Raw genomic sequence first — 22397 nt, 5'->3', positions numbered from 1 at the left:
GGAATAAAGCCTCAGAATGTCTCTCCACGCATTCCCTTGCTTTAATGTAAATTATAATTAAGCCAGGCGCAACCTAGTTCTTAAAGGTAATGACACCTGACACTGATTGGTTTAAGACACCTACCGCCCTATTGTTCCCCCGGCCACACTACCCATGGGGATTTAGCATTGCGTAAGGGGCGTTCTCACGGCCATGTCGCTATTTTTGCGCTACCAGCCTTATCCCAAAAACACTTGCATTCACCACTTACATTTTGCATACTGTAGGTGTGGTTTGGGTGTTACATTAACAAAACTAATCAGTGTTCCGTGCTAATAAGAGCAGGCTGCACAATGCGCTATGTCCAGTGCTATCGTACACTCTCTCCCTCTCCACCCATGGAAGAGACATTCCGACATTGATTGCCTTGGAATAAAATTGTATTTGACACACAGAATAATCACTCACACATTGTTGGTTAAAGAGAAATTACAGCAATCACTTCTGTTCCCTATTCATTAAACTGAATGGTCTGGTGTGGTTCTATCAAAACAAATGTATTTGTCTACTACTCTGACATGCCCGTTCAGCACCATGGACAGCGATTTAGTAGGGTCAGAAAACAGTGGGACTTTTACCGAAAACTAGCTTTTTCAGACATAGATTTGAGATCTGTTCCAGTTGAAGGTAGAATATGAACAGATAAGACACAAATGATTCGCACTGATGGAACCACGTCAACTTTTCTCTTTAGACTGTTGGATAATGACATTTGTTCTTGTTATAGCCTTGTTAGATGTCTCGCTACCTTCACACACAAAAAGGCTGTACACAACATAATAGAGTATCCCATTCCCCAGAATGCATCACTTTCGATATTAGTAGTTCACTCTTCTGATTGGATAAAATTGATATCCCCATCTGAAAATGCATTTTCTGTTAACCTTCATCCTTCATCATGTGTCTTATAAAGGCTAATTTGTGCTCCCTTTACGTATGAAAACAAATACATCCATTTTGAATGATGTGGCCTAACTCTGACTGCTCACACGCTTTGATGAGTCCTTTAAGTTATGTTGTTGTTGTTGTTTTTTTGCATGGATGTTAAGCAATATATCCAATAGAGGGCAGTTAATAGTCAATCGCTTTCTGGACAAAATGAACAGAGAGTACGGACATAACCATATTTGTTGTTGAACATTAATTTGTCGTGTCCACCAAGATGTATTCTTTTCCTTTTGTTTTTGGCTATTGGAAGCAATTTTAGGTGCATGGGCACGGGATAAATTATTAGGACTGTGTATAGAGGATATTCCTGCTGCTTCCTGCTTTCTTGAAGTGCGGACACCTCACTGCTTGCTCTAAGAGGACCGGCAATCGGGCATATAATAAAATAAGTAAACACACACTAATATAAGTACAAATTCATAATAAAATAAGAATAAAAAGTCAGGCATAGGGTTAAAATATAATAAATCCCAGAAATAACATTAAACTTTCTTAAAATCATAGACGAGGAACAAATTATGCTAAGGACGTGCTAAGGAAGTTTGCCCAGAGTCGTTCAAATAAGCTATTGTCCAGAACCGCTGATCTGACGACTGATATGTCCATGATATATAGGCATAGCCTGTATATCCAGTTGTCTAGAACCGCCGATCCAACCAATATACCCATAATGGACATGGCAATATGGGCATATACCTTACTGATGACATCAGCGATCTCCATTATGGCCATAAAGGAGACAAAGTCTGACAGATACAGAGATATCGATATACTGTATATGCAATATATGACTGACTGACTGTGCAATATGTTTTAATGTATATTGATATAGTATATATTTTACTGCATCGAGTTGAATTGCTACCTCAATTTCATTGTCTAGTGTCCAATGCACTTTATTTTTGAGAGCACATTTAAAGCAACAGCGTTGAACCAAAGTGCTGTGCACTCAGTAAACAGATATATAAATTATAAAATACTAAGAGTATAAAACAATGAACAATAAACTGTGGAAAAACACACAGAGGGTGCAAAACATACAGCCACATCGAAAGAGAGTGCAAGTGAATGTTCAGACGTGATTTAAACACAGGCAAGAGCATTCCACAGTTTGTGTGCTACAGTGGAAAATGATCTGTCTCCCCTGGTCTTCAGCCTTGTTTGTGGGACTAAAAGAAATGACTGTCAGTAAGTAGACCTCAAGTACAATGTACAATAACAATAAAGAATTTCTGATTCAAATTCTGAGATATTGGTTACATTGGCAGTGCAACAAAGGCTGTGAAGGTAAAAAAAAAAAAAGATTGGCCCAAGGCCACTTGCCATCCCCCGATTTAGAGCTATTGTCACACTCAAAAACTCCCCTTCCACCTCTTCCCTGTACGATTCGCTCATCCAGGCCACCCTTGCACTGCCATCATCCTCTGTCGGGCTCTCACGTGGGGTTCGTTTGTGTACTTACTGTAGCCTATAGCCTATACCGTACACCCTGGCCTCTGCTGCCTCGACAAAATAACAGGTTAGCCAGGGGTATGTGAATGAGGATTGCTGCCGTGATACACAAATAACAGTGGTTGAACAGGAGAGACAGCGGGGTATGGATTACTGTGAATGGCCGCAATCGACTTAAGAGCATTGTGCCAACCTTGGTCAGGGTCCTGCTGTTTAAACCAGGAAAATCAACAGAGCATCACCACCCTCCCCCTGCCTCCAGCTCTCTCTGTTGATTGGTTAAAATAGCCCTAATGCTTTAGAATGAGACCCACTCTAAGCTAAGTGGGTGTGTAGGAAACAATATATGCTTGATTGATACCGCGGCAGCGCTCTCACACGTCGGCCGTGAAATACACCTCAGCGTGTTCATCTGCATGCCGAGATCGAGGCACCACTATCATTATGTCCTTCAACTCTAGCACTCGCATTAGCATGCAACCATGAAAAACGTTTTTTTTGCAAGTCTCAATAGGGGCTTTTTTCTTTCCCCTGAACTGCTGTTAAGAGAGCTTTGTTCTTACCTTTCCTTTAAGAAGAGGCTAGTGTCTTAGATCCTAATCTTTACATTGCAGCCTTTGTAGCATATTTCCTCTGAAGGATCATGCATATTTATCTTTAGTCTTTGTTCAGATATGTGCATAATTAACTCATTTATCGCCGAAATCGCCTTTTGACGACTATTTTAATATCAATTTACGTTGATCAATTGTGTCCTGTATGCGGTCATAACACTCGGGGTGAAAAAAACTAAAAAACAGAAATGGAAAATCCGCTGGTCTTATGCTGTCTATGGGGATGCAGATTCTTAGAATGTAAATATTTATATGTTCTTCTTTTTAGACCAAAAACAATCTTGATTTGTGGCTCATTTCTCTGATCCTAGCTTACAATAAGTATTGGTCAAGCATTGGTCCTTTCAGTCAGTGATTTCACAAAACCTGTGTTGAGATGAGAGCTCAATCTATCTATGTTTACAAACCTGAAGTGAACACTGAGGAGCCATCATCCTTTCATGTTTTATATTACAAACTGAACACAAAATGATGCATTCACACATTGAAAAATACAACAAAGAAGCTGGCCTTAATACATATGCAGCCTCTTGAATTTGTATAAGGTGTAATTATTTCACAATAAGGCATATTATCATGAGAGCAAAGCTATACTGTATGTTTGTTATTCTGAAAAACGCATAGAATCTCCATGAACCCCTACTTTCTAAAAGATTGCCGCAATTTGCTTTGGATTGAATGCCAGCGACGAAGTCTCTGAATGCTATCCACCAATCTGATGGTGGCCATTCAGATGCTAATGATGGGTCTGGCCATTCAAACTGAATATCAGCAGTGGCCACCCGTTCTACCCCTCAGCCACCATTATCTTCTGCCGGAGCTGGAGATTAGATGATCTTGTATTTGTATCCATCCCCGTTTGTGTCCTTTGGCTATAGGCACAGTGTGATAAGACAAGAGACAGCAGGCCGCTGATCACTTCAGACAAACATAGTGGGTGAGAAATAGGTGTTCTTGTTAGGAGTAATGCAGAGGAGGGTGCAATAGAATGCAGTAGATAAGTGGAGGTTCAGGATTGTATTAACACAAATCTATCTGGGGCACGCTTTGTGTGTGAGCCTGCTTGTGTATGCGTTCTACAATCATGTGTGTTTTTAAGTGGCTGTAAGTGATTATTAATATTATTATATTCCTACTATAAATGCACCATGTCTCTGTATGTGTGTGTGTGTACGTCTGTAATCCATATAACTCGAGAACTGTTTGCCCCACCGACTTCAAATTTGTCACAGGCATTCCACTTCCACACCACCACAATGTGTGCAGTGCCCGGTGTGGAGTCCATCGGATAGTCGGTTGTCCAGAACCAGCACAAAAACCTCAGCCCAGGCTCCCGACAGGGCCCAAATTAGCCAATTGATCATTCTGTTGAGCTGAGTTTAGTCAACATTGTGAAGTCAGAACAACATTGTGATGTAAGAACAGGCCAGCTCCATGTATGGAGATCTAGGGGTTTGATGAGGTCAGTACATATGTAATCCACGTAACTCGAGAACCGTTCGCCCCAGTGACACACATGTTCCACACCACCACAGGGAGTGCAGTGCCCGGTGTCGAGTCGGTCAGATACACGGTTGTCCAGAGCCACCACAAAAGGCTCTGGTCAAGCTCTGCCAGTGGAACTAATGAGCCTAAATCCCCTCACCTGTAGACACATTGAGATTATTTGGGCATGTCTGACACAGAACTCCATAAAAAATAAAGGGACACAGAGAGACAGATTCAGAAATCACCATATATGGGCATAAAAGGGACAGACCGATGGGTGGAACGGGTACTCTGACACGGGTATTGCATACCCGGGTGGGGCATGGATCTCCAACTTCCATCGTTACCGACTCGGTGCTCTACAGCTGGGCACCGGTCTAGTTAATATTAATATTATAACAAGGATCTCCATATCTCTCCAGCACTTAAAGTAAACAGAAAATAAGATTTTATCCAATTAGGAGAGAGAATTTATAGCAGGATGTCGGTTAAACAATTGAAATGGAAAGTGATGGAACAAAACCGAAATGAGCTGACAAAATTGGAACTGAAATACTAGAAAATGTAAGCGGATAAATTACCTTTGTGGGGTTCTCTCCTCCAAGCTATTATCTGTGTGTGTGTGTGTGTGTGTGTGTGTGTGTGTGTGTGTGTGTGTGTGTGTGTGTGTGTGTGTGTGTGTGTGTGTGTGTGTGTGTGTGTGTGTGTGTGTGTGTGTGTGTGTGTGTGTGTGTGTGTGTGTGTGTGCATTTGTGTGTGTGTGCATTTGTGTATTTTTCCCAGCAGATGGGCTTGTGTGGCATGCGTGCCTGGGCTTGCCAGGTGCTTCCACAGAAATACACCTGCATGTGGACACGCCTGATCATTTCTGTGTTCTGTGCGCATTCATGTATGCACACACATGTATGCATTTTTTGCCCCTGAGCTGTTAATTATCTGTTGTTACTCTATACACTGTAGTGTTCTGTCTCGAACTGATCTGAGGCCAGGAGAACGCGTTAATTTATCTTAGCAGCAGCCTCGCTAACAATTTAAATCTGGCTACCAGCCAGCTCCAGACACATGAACTACGCAGGTTATTGAATAGCTTATCAATCTGAACTATAGGATATTATGCGGTATGGATGTTTCATTCAAGATATTGATTATGGACACTAATGCAGAGTTGAATAGCCAAAATAGCTAATTTAAATCAGCATGTGGTGAGGGTCCTCTGCTGATATGGCTGCTGTTCAATACTCTCAAGGTTCAAGGTTCAAGGTACTTTATTTTATATTTATTTTTGTTTTGTTTGACTTGATCACCCCGGCTGGGTCACCCAAGTGAGGGGTATGATTGTTGCGAGACCCGAAACCCTGAGGACCTTGGGATACATCACTGAGGATACGTCCCAGGTGCATCCATGCAATGTTTTGTTTTGTTCTAGTTGTTCTATTTATAGTGGCTCATAGGAATAGACTATGTGACAACCGGGAATAGTCTGGTGACCACCCGAGAGATGGTTGACAGCCGGAATGTAGACGGCACCCGGGTGAGCAGTGCGGGTTAGCATTTTCCTTCGCCCTGGTTCTTTCTCGTTCTTGACAGTTCATTCATGTACCTGATTGTACGTGGGAAGAAGCATCTTAAGCATTATGGGATGGTATTCATCATTTGATTGCTTTTGTCTGCCCCCTTTTGGATTTCCCTTAAAAACATTGATTTGTGAATCTATGGATCTCATCAATGTTCTGGTTAATTTCTGTGTCATCCTCACATTCATCTGTTTATCTCCTTCTGTTTATTTTACTCAAATTCAAATGATCTCTTTAAAATGTTCCCATATATCTCTCTCTCTCTCTCTCTCTCTCTCTCTCTCTCTCTCTCTCTCTCTCTCTCTCTCTCTCTCTCCAGGGTTGAGGAGCTGAGAGATTTGGGTGAGCTCTCCCCCCACTGGGATAACCTGAGGAAGGAGGTGATCTCTCGTTACGGAGGAGTCATCAGCTCCTATGAGGAGACTCTGTCAGAGCTGGACAAGATTACCGGTATGTGTGCATGCGTGTGCGTCTGTACGTCCCAGTAGCTACCCTCAATCAGTCCCACTAGGGAAAGACCAGGGCCACACAATCCGTTGGAACTACTCTGGAACTCTAGATTGAAAAACAAACAAAAAAACTAGCAAATCTGCTTTAAAAACCTTTTTATGTTTTCGGGCCGGGTAGGGCTAATTTGTAAGGCCAGGCGGGACCTCGGGCCAGCCCAGTTAGGGCACAGGTAGGCCCTTTCTCGGACCTCGGGCCAGCCCAGTTAGGGCACAGGTAGGCCCTTTCTCGGACCTCGGGCCAGCCCAGTTAGGGCACAGGTATAGGGACCTCGGGCCAGCCCAGTTAGGGCACAGGTAGGCCCTTTCTCGGACCTCGGGCCAGCCCAGTTAGGGCACAGGTATAGGGACCTCGGGCCAGCCCAGTTAGGGCACAGGTAGGCCCTTTCTCGGACCTCGGGCCAGCCCAGTTAGGGCACAGGTAGGCCCTTTCTCGGACCTCGGGCCAGCCCAGTTAGGGCACAGGTAGGGACCTCGGGCCAGCCCAGTTAGGGCACAGGTAGGGTCTTCATTAAGGCCAAGCGGGACCTCGGGCCAGCCCAGTTAGGGCACAGGTAGGCCCTTTCTCGGACCTCGGGCCAGCCCAGTTAGGGCACAGGTAGGGACCTCGGGCCAGCCCAGTTAGGGCACAGGTAGGGTCTTCAGTAAGGCCAAGCGGGACCTCGGGCCAGCCCAGTTAGGGCACAGGTAGAGCCTTCAGTAAGGCCAAGCGGGACCTCGGGCCAGCCCAGTTAGGGCACAGGTAGAGCCTTCAGTAAGGCCAAGCGGGACCTCGGGCCAGCCCAGTTAGGGCACAGGTAGGGTCTTCATTTTCTGGCCTGTTGAGAACTCTAGTGTTTGCCGGCTGCCGGGTGCGGCAGATAGATCATTATAATTTTTTGTTTTGCCGTTTTTTGTTTTGGTTGTTGGATATAATAACATCAGATTGCTGTAAGAAAAGCGCTAGGCCGGAATTCTCCTTTACTGTAACATGCCTGCCCACACTCATATGTATGCATGTTGTACAAAACGCTCTCACACATGTAGATGGCCGGAATGTTTCAAATGCCCTTGCTTTCACCCCATCTCCCGAGGCATCGTTGAGATTGGATTGTTCATTGTTCTGTTATGTAGCTGTATATGTAAATCATAGGCCTACTGGAAATCCTTTTCTTCTTTTTCTGTCAAAACACATCACATTTTGTCCTTGGATGGATGCTGCAACATCTATTTCCCCCCCCTTTCTTTTTTTTCTCATTTCACTCGGTTTTGTTACAGAAAAGAAAAGTACAGTGCAGGATATGCAGGTAGCCGTGATTCCAATTCATTTTGGAGTGGCAAAATCCTACCTATTAGAAAGAATAGCTTTCTTAGCTATGCAGATCTAAATAGGGTTTCTGTATTTCATTCAGAGTGGTGGCTGTCAGAAGGGCTTGGGCACTGAATTGTGTCTGCCTTTCTGTACATATGAGCTAATGTGTGGCCTTAAACCTGTAAATAATAGATAGGTGGTGCTGGAATGTGGTTATATGCAATAGAGAATGACATTGAGTGGAAGAGAGCCCCTGGGGAGGTTTCTTGTCGATGCTAAACCTCAGTTTGAGAAAGCTTCTATCTCTTATCTGCCCCCATAGTAGAGGGGAGAGTGTGCACATGTGCATGAATTTGTGTGCATGCGTGCGTGCGTGCGTGCGTGCGTGTGTGCGTGCGTGCGTGCGTGCGTGTGGGTGCGTGTGTGCGTGTGGGTGTGCACATGCACATGTTTGTGGTTGTGTATGGTATGTAAGGTAAGTCAAATTAGCAATTTGACTTACCTTACACTGTCTCCAGGGCTAAATTAGCCTTGGCCCAGACCGGGGCCCTTGGCTCTCGGGGGCCCTTCGGGGAAATTGGACCGCTCTGTACTGGGTTTGAGGCCCTGAAATGAGCTCCTGGGGACCTTCATTGGCCATTGATTTTGTTAAAGGAGCAGGCTTTCTTACCTTTATTTGTAGTTGTTACGTCCCCACCAAAGAGGTCCAGGTGTTATTTTGTGCAAAAGCGCATTATTGGCTATTTCCCCTACCATAAGCTCTCAATGAATTGAATTGAATTGCATTGAATTGAATGGGGCATTGGGGTGTTGTGCTAATTCGCTTATTTCCATCGCTCAAAAATCAATTTTTGGATATATCCTCTCTTCATAATGTAATAGTATCCCAAGCGGCACACTTTACTACTTATTTTGATGGAAATAAGCGAATTAGCACAATAACCCAACCCCCATTGAGGGCTTATATGTTAGGGGAAATAGCCAATAATGCTTGTTTTGCACAAAATAAAACCTGGACCTCTTTGGTGGGGACGTAACAACTACAAATAAAGGTAAGAAAGCCTTCTATATGCATGGAATTCTCCTTTAAATTGAGGTAATTTTTTTTGATAAAATCACGGAAAACACGAAAATTCCAAGTGCATGCGCGCTATGGGGGCCCTTGTGGGGGTTAATCCGTCCCTTTCTCTCTCTCTCTCTCTCTCTCTCTCTCACGCACACACACACACACACACACGCACACACACACACACACACACACACACACACACACACACACACACACACACACACACACACACACACACACTTGCACATATACACTTCAAATGACAGATGTTAGGTGTCTCTATCAAATTATCGCTCTGTAGACCTCAACCAGACTCAATAAATTGCTGCTAATAGAATTACTATTAGGAATAAAAGCACACCGAAATCAAATACCCTCATGGGCAGAACACTATTCTCTCTCTCTCTCTCTCTCTCTCTCTCTCTCTCTCTCTCTCTCTCTCTCTCTCTCTCTCTCTTCTCTCATGTCCCACTCTCTCCCCCTCAACGTCGATATATATTCCAGCCTGTGCTTCCCGCAGCTGCAGGAACCTGATGGCAAGTGATTGATTTTACTCTGATTTCCTCAGCTCCCGTAATGAGATATTTGTCACTGCTGCTTTCCCCTGTGACCGGCTGATGAGGGATGATGTCAGTAGCAGCAACAGCGGTGGCAAGGGCGAAGGCTCCCGCTCTCCCTTGGCTCTGCACCGGGGGGAGGCAGAGGAAGTCAGGGAGAGGAAGCTGGATATTCCCAGGAGGAGGCTGGGAAAATCAGCAGGGGACAAGGCTTTGATGGTTCTCGACAAGCCTGTTCTTGTGGCCCAGATGCCTCGTGCAGCTGATAAAGCTGGCCGTTAGACACCTACGAACCCCCCCAACCGCAAGTCTCCCCTCCCCCCCGCCCCCCCATAAGTACAGCCCCATGCATTAACTGTATGGGGCTGACAGGCGACAGAGTTAGCCGGGCAGGCCAGACTGGTGGCGTGCATTAATTATTAATACCTGATTAGATTAAAAGAAAGGTGTGAGATAGGGGGAGAGTGGAGTGTGAGCGGGACTGCATTAGGGAGCAGGGGCTAATAGAGAACAGGACAGAAAGGTGTGAGATAGGGGGAGAGTGGAGTGTGAGCGGGACTGCATTAGGGAGCAGGGGCTAATAGAGAACAGGACAGCAGAGATGGATGATGATAAGTGTTAGGGAACTTTATCAAAGATATGAAATGGGACTAAGGGGGTCCTCAGGTGCCGCAGGGGTAAAGGTCCTGCCCACTATCGCAGATGCTATAGGGGTTGAAATCCTCTGGTGGCTGCTGGGCATTAGAGCAAACACAATTGACCGTGGGAGGGAAACCGGGCGGTGTAACTGCATTATCACCTCCTACTGGCTGGTCATGCACTGCAGTTCAGAAGGATATAATGGAGCTAGGAAGAATTGTGTGTAGCTCTGCATGCGTTACATCCTCACTGTCAGGTGAAAAGAAGCAGCCTTGATAACATGTGTATTGAAGGAGGCACGTGGTTGTCTACAGCGTACAGCACCAATTGTAGGAGTTAGCAGTGACGACGACAGACTAGAATCCACAGTGAATCAGGAATTGGTGTCGGTGACTAAAGTGGGGGGAGCTGTGCTATCCCATGCAGAGCAACAGAAGTGAGCATCGCAATGGACGTGATTAAGAGAGGGATGGTCGCGCCACCAAATTATTCTAAGTCAAAGTGCCACCAAATCCTTCTAAGTCAAAGTGCAATGAGGAAACGAAATCCGATAAAGTGATAATAAAAGGTGTGCTTGGAGTCGAAGGAAGAGAAAAGACCTTAGGGTGTCAAGTGAGAGGCGTCCGAGCATGAATAAACATGAAGGAAGAGACAAAGAGAGATGGAAAGAGATCGAGAGAGAGGGGGAGAGAGATGGAGATAGAGAGAGCATGTGAAAGAATAAGAACAGCAAGAGGACAGCCTGTCCCTGGAGAGGTGGAGGCAGAATCCCCTGTCCGTGCTATAGGTCCAACAGCCGCTGTGTTTCCCCTTCTATCCATTTTTAATGAGACACACTGACTCCGACACACACACACACACACACAGTCCGTTCGTTGGCCCGATCGGGTGCCGAATCTGCTGTGAAAATCCAAGTATCATCAGAACAACAACAATAACAAAAATGGGCAGAGGAGGCTGTGAGATCAATTTCCATCAGGTTATTACCGTGCTGACATCGAAAATGATGACAAGTCACTGGTAATTGTAACTGCCCAGGTGTGCCTGGTACAATGATTAAGGCCCCGGTTGCTCATATCTGGTTTAAGATGTAATCCTATCAATGCCTTTTTCTGTCTCCACTATGTTGTCTTCCTCCCTGCATTTCTGCCGTCACATCATAATATTAATCAGAGCTGTGCACACAATTACTGTGTGTGGACATAGACTGAAAGTACCCAAACTTTTCATGGGCGAGTTCAAACTAGTGCTGGAAACCGATGCCGGCCCCCCATGGTTAACCCAGGGGTTTCCAACCACTGGAGCCCCCCTCTCTCAAGCCGTGCTGAAATGAGCATGACAGCACACCTAGCCATTAATAGAAGATTTGAGAACGGATTAATCACATTAGAAATATTATCAGTTGGTATTACAGTTGCCCTTATTATTACTTATTTCCTTATTTGGTGTTCTTCCTGAAACCATCTCCCTGCCTAAATATCAATCAGATCTTGTCGCTTTTGTGACTCTTCTGGCAAGACGCCTTATTCTGATCCACTGGAAAAGAAACATATACCCTCCCTCACATTCACGTTGGATCTCTGATATCTCTGTATACTGATTGTATTGGGTTTTATTTTTTATTTTTTTATTTTCTTTGTGGCTGGCTGTCGTTGGTAGTCTTGTTTGGTTTTCTTCAGCTTGTCGTCGGGCATCTTTGTCCAGTGAGATGGTTGGTAAAATGTTTTACTGTAGCATATCGGTTGTTATTCCGGAATTTAAGAACAAGCAAATGTTGCTGAAAAGGTGACCAGCTGTTCATCACGATGGTGGCGGTGTTGAGAATCTTGCTAGAGATGTCCCTCCCTTGTCTACCACACCCTCCTACATTTAATCTGTCCTACATCTATTTCAATATAGCAGCAGTACAAGCATACATTTGTACTGGTCTGTTCACTCCATTTTTGGTTTCGAAGAAAACAACCCCAGAGAGCTGAGATGAAGAGATACTAACCCTGTCTGCTTTTAGACAGCTGTTGGCCACTACCGCTGGCATCAAGCAACATACCACCTGGACAAACAGATGGGGATTTCATATGGCTAATTCGTCTAAGCCACAGCGGTCACTAAACTCGATTAGCCCAGGTCCCCAGAGCACTGCCGCCCACGGCGAACCCCCATTGAGTTTAGCCCACCTGACTATAATATAGCCATTATTATGAATGGCTTCACCTTACACAGAAAGACTTCTCAGAATACTTAGCCATGCTATCAATGTTGGGAGCAATGAGGCAACAATGGCACAGTCTTTATTTAGCTTTAGGGGTTAAGGTTAGGGGTTATGTTTTTCTTTTTTGTGAATGGTTGCTTACATGAAAGTACAACTCACTAGTGTAAATCACATGATTAGACATTGCTGTGTTTTTATTGTTTGTTTATTGTATTATAATTATGTTTTGCACCCTGTCCGTCCGTCAGTCCGTAGTCGGTGACCAGCTAATCTCCGGCACTGTTGGCTTGATCGCAGTGAAACTGTGTGCACACACACACCCTGGATGCCAGAGCAGAACCTCTACCCCAAAAGTTTCACATGGGCCTGTTGTAGCGCCACCAGGAGGACAATTCTTGCAAAACACATTTTTTGACTACTACAGATTTTGTTCAAACATCAGTACGGTCGCAAATCTTTCAGATTTTTCATATTCCATCCTGTCTTCCAAAGTTTGTAGGAGTGCTCTGTTTTCTGTGAAATGTTGCATGCACATTCCCAGAGGGCCATGGAAGAACATTTTCAAATCAGCCTCATGGTGGCACTATTACAGGCCGATTCATGTTTTTACCTATAACTGCACCGATCTGTGTAAAACTTTAGGTATCCCTAGAGGCCAAGGAAAAAACATTGCCCTGCATTTTTCACATCTGCCTTTTATTGGCCATATTCAGACCGCAGCCATCTTGCCAGCAAGGTGATACCTAGGTGATACTTCCCATAGACAGCCCATTCATCCAAACAGAAAAGTCCTATCTAATTATTAAACAACGTCAAAATCATCAACATTGCAGCTGTAGGGAAAGCTTGAATTATCCTCTTTCAATCTGTAAAGCAGATTATTTTCTAAATTTATGGAAGCGCTCGTTATCAGTAAAGCAACCTCCTGCTGCCTGCTGCATTATGTGCACATTCAAAACAGGGGCCGTTGAGTGATATTCAACGAGCGCTTCCAAACTCCAACACTTAGAATAAAATTACATGCAAGGAAGTAGCTCATAACATGTCTACAGTGGATTTTTATGAAACAAACACTCACACAGATTGAAAGAGGATAATTCAAGCTTTCCGCACAGCTGCAATGTTGGTGATTTTTTCTTTTCTTTTTTTTCACATAAAGATGAATGAAAGGTATAAATTACAAGAAAAACAAAGCACAGAAACAAAACAAAACAAACAAACAAAAGAAAATGGCGAGCAGCACATACACAATACAGTCAGTTATTCATTAGGGGAAAATATATAAATACAAATATATACACATATATACATACACAACACACATGGGCACATCAGAAGGCAAATTGCAAGAGTACAGCTGGGGCTCTCCAATCCAATGAATCACTTCCTTTGTAAATCACAGTAGATAGATCCCTGGGCAAGTAATCTATCAGCGGTTGCCATATATTCATAAAGTTATTTTCTCTCTCTTTTAATTTGGCACTGAGCCTTTCCATTGGAAGTACTCTGTAGATTTCTCTATACCACTGAGTCACTGATGGAGGTTTTTCGTCAATCCAATTAAACAAAATGCATTTTCTAGCTACACAGAGAAGCTTATTAAGTAGCTTAGCCCTTCTAGGATCTAGCACCCCAAATTTGGATGGCAGCCCTAATAAAAATTGCCCAGGATCTTTACAGACCGTAGACTTCATAATTGAACTCAATTAATGTTGGTGATTTTGACGTTGTTTAATATAATTAGATAGGACTTTTCTGTTTGGATGAATGGGCTGTCTATGGGAAGTATCACCTAGCACCTTGCTGGCAAGATGGCTGTGGTCTGAATATGGCCAATAGTGCCACCAGACTTATGTAAAATATATTTTTTATATATTACTCTTTCAGATGTTATCCAAATGTTACGCAAATCGGTACACATGATCACTACTGTATATAGTCATGTGATCAAGTCTGTTTGCTGTGTGTGTGGACTGATTTAAGTGGACTGATTTAAAAAAAAAAAAAATGAATGCAGCGTCCGATTGCTTTGAAACTTTGCACACACATTTACACTATGCTGAGGAACGAATGCCACCCTTTTAACATTGCACTATTCTAGCACCACCAAGAGACCGATTTTTTGCCAAAAAATATATATTACTCCTACAAATTTTGTCCAAACATCACGCAAATCGGTATACATAATCTCTATTTTCAAGTGATGAAGATGGATCCATCTTATTTTTCACATTTTATATATTCTATCTCGTTTTATATCTTCTTTGTCGAAGGTCATACCAATGTGCAGAACTGAGGAACAGATGTTCTTCATTGATGACTTAATTAAGTATGGGAGATGCATCTAAATGTTAGTGGAAATAGTGCATTTGTTTTCCTTGGCAGCACAAATGCATTGTGTTGGCACACAATGGATTGTTGGATGTTGGGATTAAGGTACAGTAGCATAAAGTTGCACAATTACACCAAATTAATGCACCCTGCAATGTTATGGATCAGTGGTTCTCAATTATTTTGTTGTTTTTTAGCTCAGGTCACCGTGTAATAACTTTTTCATCCTCGGCTCCCCTGAATTACATTGTTACTTTATAGCACCTTTCCTTTGTCATTATATCGGAACGTATGTATGTAGATCTTTCCCCAAAAGATATTTGTTTCCATTAGGACAGACATGAAAATACCGTTTATACTTGGTGTTTAACCAACCACTTAAACCCCAGCATTCCTATTCTGGGGGGAACATTCACCAAAAATAGCCAATCTACTGTACATGCTAAGATTGGTGTACTGTAGGCTGAAAATGAATGCACCAAGTACAGTACAGGTACTAAGTATAGAGGGTCTAAGTGGTAAGTACTCTACCTTAGGGTGCCATGACGCAAGTCCACCCACTTTGAGGAACCCTGCCATGGATACATGGGCTGGCATAATGCTTTAGTTCAGACATGGACATTTATAGGAAATTGAATTTTTGGACAGATTTTTTCTATTTATCTATACCTTTTTTTGACCACCTACTGTTTACTCAAATTACCTCTTTGCAAACATGAGTGTTTTTTTTGTGTGTGTTTGTTTGTTGTTTATTGTTCTTAAAAGCTTAACCCTCATTTCAGAGAGACTCACAAGCCTCATTTACATATTTGAGATTTGTGCCGCTAACATGGGGTGTCAATGTGTGGTTTTGAGATTTATGGTAAGCTGCAAATAGATTCCATTTTGTTTAAAGGGGAAAGTTTTTAATTGGACGTTTTTAACAAGGTGCGTGCGTGCGTGCGTGCGTGTTGGGGTATCAAATTCTATGCTTAGAGGATTATGCTGCACATTGCTGGATAGTTTGGGTCGCTGTTTGGATACACTCTTTTCCTACACTGTGTATGTCAGATATATACCTCTAGCACATTAGCTCATAACCCTATTTCAAGCCTTACAGCCTTCTTTGAAGCTGCTGTCTGCAGCATGGATATGCTAAATGGGATGATGAGGGGGGAGGGCATTTCAGATTTGTATATCAAATCTATAACAAACATTTCATCGTGTTACATGTACCTTCAAGTCAAGTCGTTCTAGTCTCCCTATGCTGTATAGAGGGCATACGCGTGACATCATCATCATACCCGGAAGTTATACGGAAATGCCTACTGAGTGTCAAAAAAACTACTTTCTGGCCTTGACATATCCCATACATCAAACAGAAAAGTCAAATCTGATTGCATAAAAACGACAAACAATGTTAAACTCACTTTGCCACATGATTTGCCACTCACTTTATGCATGCGCATACCTCTATACTTTATACCAGTGGTTCCAAAACGTTTTCATGTCAAGGACCCCCAAATTTACATTTATTAGCCAGCAGATCACCATTTTGAAGATATATGCCAGGGACCCCCATAAGAGAAGATTTTTACGGCTCTAGCAGTGATTCTCAACCCTTTTAATTTCAAGGTCCCCCAGTTTGACATGCATATTCTACAGACCCCCATTTAATGGCATTTCTGTCTCTGGGACTTCAATTTATATTGTAAAATCAATGTTAATTTAACTCTGAGAGCAAAATGGACCAAATGGACCCGTTACATTCAGAGTTACAGACCCATAAGGGTCCATTTGGTTCCAAACTATCATTTAGCTGGGGACCTCCTGGAACTCCCTCAAGGACCCCTGGGGGTCCCCGGACCCCACTTTGGGAACCACTGCTTTATAGTACACACATTATCTGTATGTAACCTGTTTCTATTCTGTGTTCTTTCTTTGTCTTATCTGTCCTGCTCTGACTCTTCCTCAATCTTCTCTCTTCTAACAAATTCTACAAATTCTACAATTCTACAAAATGATGGAGGATGCATGCAAAAAAGAATGTCACCCACGACCCACCTGTAAACAGATTTTCATGTTTTCCATTGGGCTATGTATTACCTTTTCGCATGTGAGAAAATTCACATTCAAGCACATTCACATTCAATTCACATTCAACACATTCAATGGCAGCAAGAGTGTTTTTTCTTCATTGGAAAATCAAAGAGAAGATTGAAACATCAAACCAATTTACTAAACTTGCTGTCAGTGAAACTCTCAGCAAAACTCTCTTTACATCTCTCTGTGCGTTTGCTCTCTCCATATACTGTATCTATCTCCCCCCTTTTCCACAAATGATACGTAGCTTGCAGAGTTAGTTCAGTCAGGTATACTCGAGCGGATTCATGCTATGCTCAAGAGACATAAATGTATTCGAGGGGTTAATATGCTATGTGGGTGTATAAAGTGTTTGCAAGACCCACAGCTGACCAATTGGGCGGGGTATTTAAGCTCACCTAGACTGTATGCTCTTCCTGCCTTCCTTTTGCATATGGTTCCTGGTTGTTGTTACGCACTGTTTGCTCCCACCACCACCCCAGTGCCATTATATTATTATTATTGTATATCACTATCTCCCTGCTTTTTATATTTAATGATAGTGTTTAATTGTGCCGAGCAGGGAGAAAATTGCAGCAGAGCCGAATGCCAAGATAATATATTATATGCACACTTGTATTCTGATTCTATAATAAATATTGGTTAAATCTATTCGTGAGTTATCTGACTGAATTAGCACATAAACAAAGACAAAACAGTAACACACCAAAACACAGTATATGGAAAGACCACAGTGTTGCTAGACCAGATGGTAAGGCTTTCACTAGAAGCATCATCACAGCAACGTCTTGCTTTGTATACTCTATTAACGATGCAATTATGTTTTACAGCACAGTGACACATTTTCTTTCTGTTTTGTGTTTGCATTTTCTCAGGTCCTTCATTCAAAGCAAGCTGTTGTAAAACCCAGAAGTCCCTACAATTCATTCCGATCAACCTGCACACCCAGCGGATGAGAGTGACGTGCCCCAGAAAAACAGGTATCATATTGCGATGTTGATTTGACATTTTAGCCTTTTAACCTTATCCAGAGAAGATACAGTAGGGTCTTGTTCAGGGATGTGTGAATGTTGATGGACACATATTTCAGGAATGAACAGCTAATATGTGACGTTCATTCACATGATGGACATTTCCAAAAGCCGAATTGTCCACAGTTGTTCTCACCTCATCAAGCAAGGGCCTTCACCAGCTGGGGCTGAAAGGTTAGAATGATCTTGGACAGGGAAAGATAGACAGTAGTCTAATTAAGCCGCTTCCATTTGCCCCTAGAGTAAGGACAGGCCTTTTCCTTTCCTACCGCTCTGCTCCCCGCTGTAACTGTCTGAGCACAGTCTCCAAGCCTTTCACATCCTTATCTCTGTCAGGATGCATTATATCTGCTAAGTGTTAACTGCACTAGCTGCGAGTGGGATCCATTTCAAGTGTCGGCTCTGTGATTGATGGAAAGTTGAAGGCAAACAAGCATTGACATGGATCTCCACTGCTGAAGACATCAGAGATGACAGTTGAAATAAGTAGATCAAGTCATCTTTTTTGCTGTGACCATGCACTGCCTGACTCCCATATGAACAGGGAGAAGAAAAGGAAGGAGAAGGAAGAGAAAAACGAGATCTTGCATGTGAGAAAAACATTATTTTTGTTGAACTATATGAACTGGAGGTGTGATTGTGGTTAGGATTTGTTTGGGCCCAATAAAGGTTCACTGTGACATTAAGGCATTTTGTAAAAGATTGCCAAGTTGCCAATTTTGTCCCTGTTGGTGCACATCCATCCATCCATCCATCTTCAACCGCTTATCCGTAGTCGGCTCGCGGGGGCAACAGCTCCACCAGAGTGCTCCAGACTTCCCTCTCCAGAGCAACATTAGTGACTTCCTCCTGGGGGATTCCGAGACGTTCCAAGGCCAGTGAGTCGATGTGTTTCCTCCAACTGCGCTTTGGTCTGCCCCGGTTTGTGCACATAATTATTATAATTATAATTATCTACATCAGTGATTCTCAACCTTTTTAATTTTAAGGATCCCTAGTTTGATATTATTAGGCCACATTTATCTTAATCACTACACTGTAAAAGCCTCAGTGTTCATTTAACTCAGAGTGTACAAATATTTGGAAATCTGAGATTGGAATCAAGAGACAGTAGAATCAGTAGGCTACTGCTGTACGGAGCTGAGACATGACACTCATAATACAGCAGGAAAAATGCACTGGATGACATCTACATAAGAATGCTACGAATGGCTCTTGATATATGGACAATGTCAGAGAGAGAAGGATGAGGCCGTGTGTCAGGTACCGGAAGTGATGGCAAGCCCACTGATACTGTGGGAACCAACCCAAGGCACGGCTAGGTGTAGAAGTGGGTTGAGCATGCACCACCACCAATGGACACACTGCAGCATGACAGCGGAGCCAGCAAACACTGCATATCCCCAGGCCCAATGTGGAGTGGAGAGCGGCGATCTAGGAGTTCCAATTTTGTGTCGGTTAGTCCGCACTCCGCACCCTCACATCGAATGACCTACAGTACATCAATCTCAACAAAATTAATAACTCTATATAAGAGTGTATGATGAACCTGCACAACCGTGGCTGCTGTGGCACTATAGCAGGACATTGAGAACGATCTAATCTGATGTCTGTGACATTTCCACAAACAGCCGTTTGTCCGAGGATGCCAGCCGTGCATTGGTGGAGTGAAGAGAGGGGACTCGCCTCTCCTCCTCCAGTGGCTGATTCTCATTCTGTGCACGCCAATATGCACGCCAATATACTTTCTGGCCTCCTTCCTCACTTTAATTTCTTCTAAGGTGCGTACGTAGCTCTGAACTATATAGTATTTCAGAATGCTGCCACTCATCTTTCTTCTTTTTTTGAGATTCGAAACATTAACTATTTTTGGATACCTTTGCAGATTCTCTACACGTACATATTCACGGTTGCTTTATTATATCTTGTGCACATTTTGTTCTGGATCCTCAGACATTGCAGAATTATTATTAAGGGACCAGGCCCGAAGGGACTTCTTGGTAATATGGTAGAGGGCTATACCAAACGGTGAAGACGCGAAGCCCGCGGCCATTGGCCAAAGGGTGGCGCTATAGCACTCAATTGAAAATGCAAACTTTGAACAGGCATAGCTCATGAACCGTTTAACCGTCTGCAATAGGGTCTGACTTCTGACTTTGACCTCCATCAAAATGCACGAAACATGCTACTTTGGACCAATATCTAAAAAATAGTGTCTCGTTTTTGTTTTTAAGATTAAAAATTAAGCTTTTATGAGCCAATGAAAATTGCAGTTTTATGAAAATTCTTCTTCTGCCCCTAATACATGAGAGTCACATGTTTATGAAACTTTACAGTATGGTAGAGGGTCATGCAAATAGCACTGAAACCAGTCTTACTCCAATTGGCCAAAGGGGGGCACTATAGCAATCGTTTGAAAATGAAAACTTTGAACAGGCATAACTCATGCCTCGTTTGGCCAACGTGGATCTTGTTTACACATGTGCCTTGACTCATGCGGAACACATCTGTCACTTTGATTAGTCATTTTCCGCCATTTTGAGCAGTTTGAAAAATGCTCATACCTGATTTTCTGCTGAGATTTTTGAGCAATTTGCGTGAAACGTTCTACAAACAATCTATGGACTATTATCTGAAATCCAAGTTGAAGAGAAGTTTGTACATGAAAAAATGAAGCCTCCATGAGCCAATTAATATTGTATAAGGCATGGCTATATAAGAAAGAAGGGAAAAAAGGAAAAAACTCTTCCTGTGCACTTAATAGTGTGGATGCCATGGCTTGATTGGTACAGTGTCTACCTTGTCAGTCTGAAGGTTGCCAGTTCAAGCCTCACCTCAAGCAAACAAAATCTCTCACCATACCTCAACTTCCTATCCACTACAAAGCTTCCTTTCTCTGCACCCAATCAAGCAGGTGCAAGTCCTTTCCCAATCAAAACCGACCCTGTCACAATCACATGATCTTCTTTCTCTCAAGTTCAGTCGTCTTATCACTGCTTGCAGCTATATTGTTATTACCAGTAAGACGCCCTAAAGAGCAAGGTCTCGTGCACGCATCCGCCTGGGTGACGGCAGACTGCTGGGCGAGTGCTGGCGCCTTGGCATGGGGGCTCAGATCAACATATGGAATGTGTTGGTACTGGCCATATATGGAGCGTGTCTTGAGTGTACAGGGTTTCATGCAGTCAGATCAACATATGGAATTAATTCCATATGGAGCGTGTCACAAGGCGTGACTGACGGACGCAAGATGCAGGTTTTCATAGTAAACTGCGGTCACAATAATAATAATGATGATAGTGAAAATAATAATAATAATAATAATAATTATTATTATTATTATTATTATTATATCATCATCAAAATGCTACAATGCAATGCGGAACATGACAGCTGGCAATATGCCCCCTGCTGTTCTGATATATGATCATTTCTAGACACATGGGTTTCATTCAGTTCAATGGTTGCACTCTTTTTATGTCTACAGGCTTTACCAAGCCAATGTGAATATACTCTGTGAATATTCCCCCATCGATTTTGTGTATTATTAGTCATCGTCTGTGCCTGTGCTTTTTGTCTCCTCAACCATGACTGTTTTCATTAGCATTTTTGTGTATTCATCATCCAGTGAGGAGATAAAACACCACTTTGAGCCGGACGAAATGTTCATTCTTCTGGAAATGGCCACTCTCAGCCTCTCCAGTGACGGCAGCGGAACATTTCCAAGCTAAAAAGCCTGGCTTGGCAAAGCAGGCCCCAAGAACATATTGTTCAGCACTCATTTGGGCCATGTAAAAAGGATATTTTGTCAGTGTTTAACAGGGCTGCATGATGGGTTAAGTATGAATTATACCGACTTATCTTCACCACCACAATCAATTTCTCCTCTCTGGGAGAAATGGCCCTCTCACTACCCTGACTGCCTCGTTCTCGGTTCGATACATTGAGACGGGGGGACGGGGACGGGGATGGGGATGTGGGGGGGGGGGGGGGGGGGGGGGGGGTGTGTATGTGGATTGGGAGGACCAGGCATGGTGGAGACCAAGCAAATCGGGCCACAAATTGGCCCTTGTGATTGATGTCCTGAGATGCTGTCATTGTATTTCAATGTTGCTGCTTCTGCGGGGGAGGGGTGAAACCAATTAAGGGTTGACTTGGAAGTTGGAGAACTCCAGGGGCCAAAAAGCATGTGGCGAGCGCGGGGCTGCATGGCTGCCTGGGCACAGGGATAATTAAACACAGGATGTGGTGGACATCGGTATACACACTGATACTACACGCTCACTCGCATATTAATAACCTATGCACTATAAATTCCCGTGTTGATTTAACTTGTGCACATTATTGTGTATACACTCTCAGAGTTACAAATGGATAAACTGAGACTTTGTGTATACTGTTCATACGCAGACAGAAATAATAATAACACATAACCAATCCCTGTCACTAGGGGTGCATGGCGGTGTTGTTAGTCCACATCGCTGTCCGTCTCCCTGCGGTATCACTTAGGGCTGTCTTGTGCTATTAATTCCTGTGTTGTTGTTCTTTCAACGACCCTTCAGACAG

At 43.2% G+C, this 22397-nt stretch overlaps 1 protein-coding gene across 5 annotated transcripts in view; it reads left to right on the top strand.

Moving 5' to 3' along the window:
- The window catches only part of inpp4b (inositol polyphosphate-4-phosphatase type II B), a gene marked incomplete at its 3' end in the record, with an annotated part of 210789 nt that overhangs the window by 129537 nt on the left and 58855 nt on the right, over positions 1-22397 (top strand). For all 5 annotated transcript variants that reach the window (XM_079499419.1, XM_079499418.1, XM_079499420.1 and 2 more), the window contains 2 exons: positions 6436-6566; positions 17676-17780. In XM_079499419.1, the coding sequence (XP_079355545.1) occupies positions 6436-6566; positions 17676-17780 (236 nt within the window). The remainder of the gene's footprint in view (positions 1-6435; positions 6567-17675; positions 17781-22397) is intronic.

The sequence above is a fragment of the Electrona antarctica genome (genome assembly GCF_951216825.1).
Source record: "Electrona antarctica genome assembly, chromosome: 4".
Lineage (NCBI taxonomy): Eukaryota > Metazoa > Chordata > Actinopteri > Myctophiformes > Myctophidae > Electrona > Electrona antarctica.
This window is presented reverse-complemented; position numbering and strand designations above follow the sequence as displayed.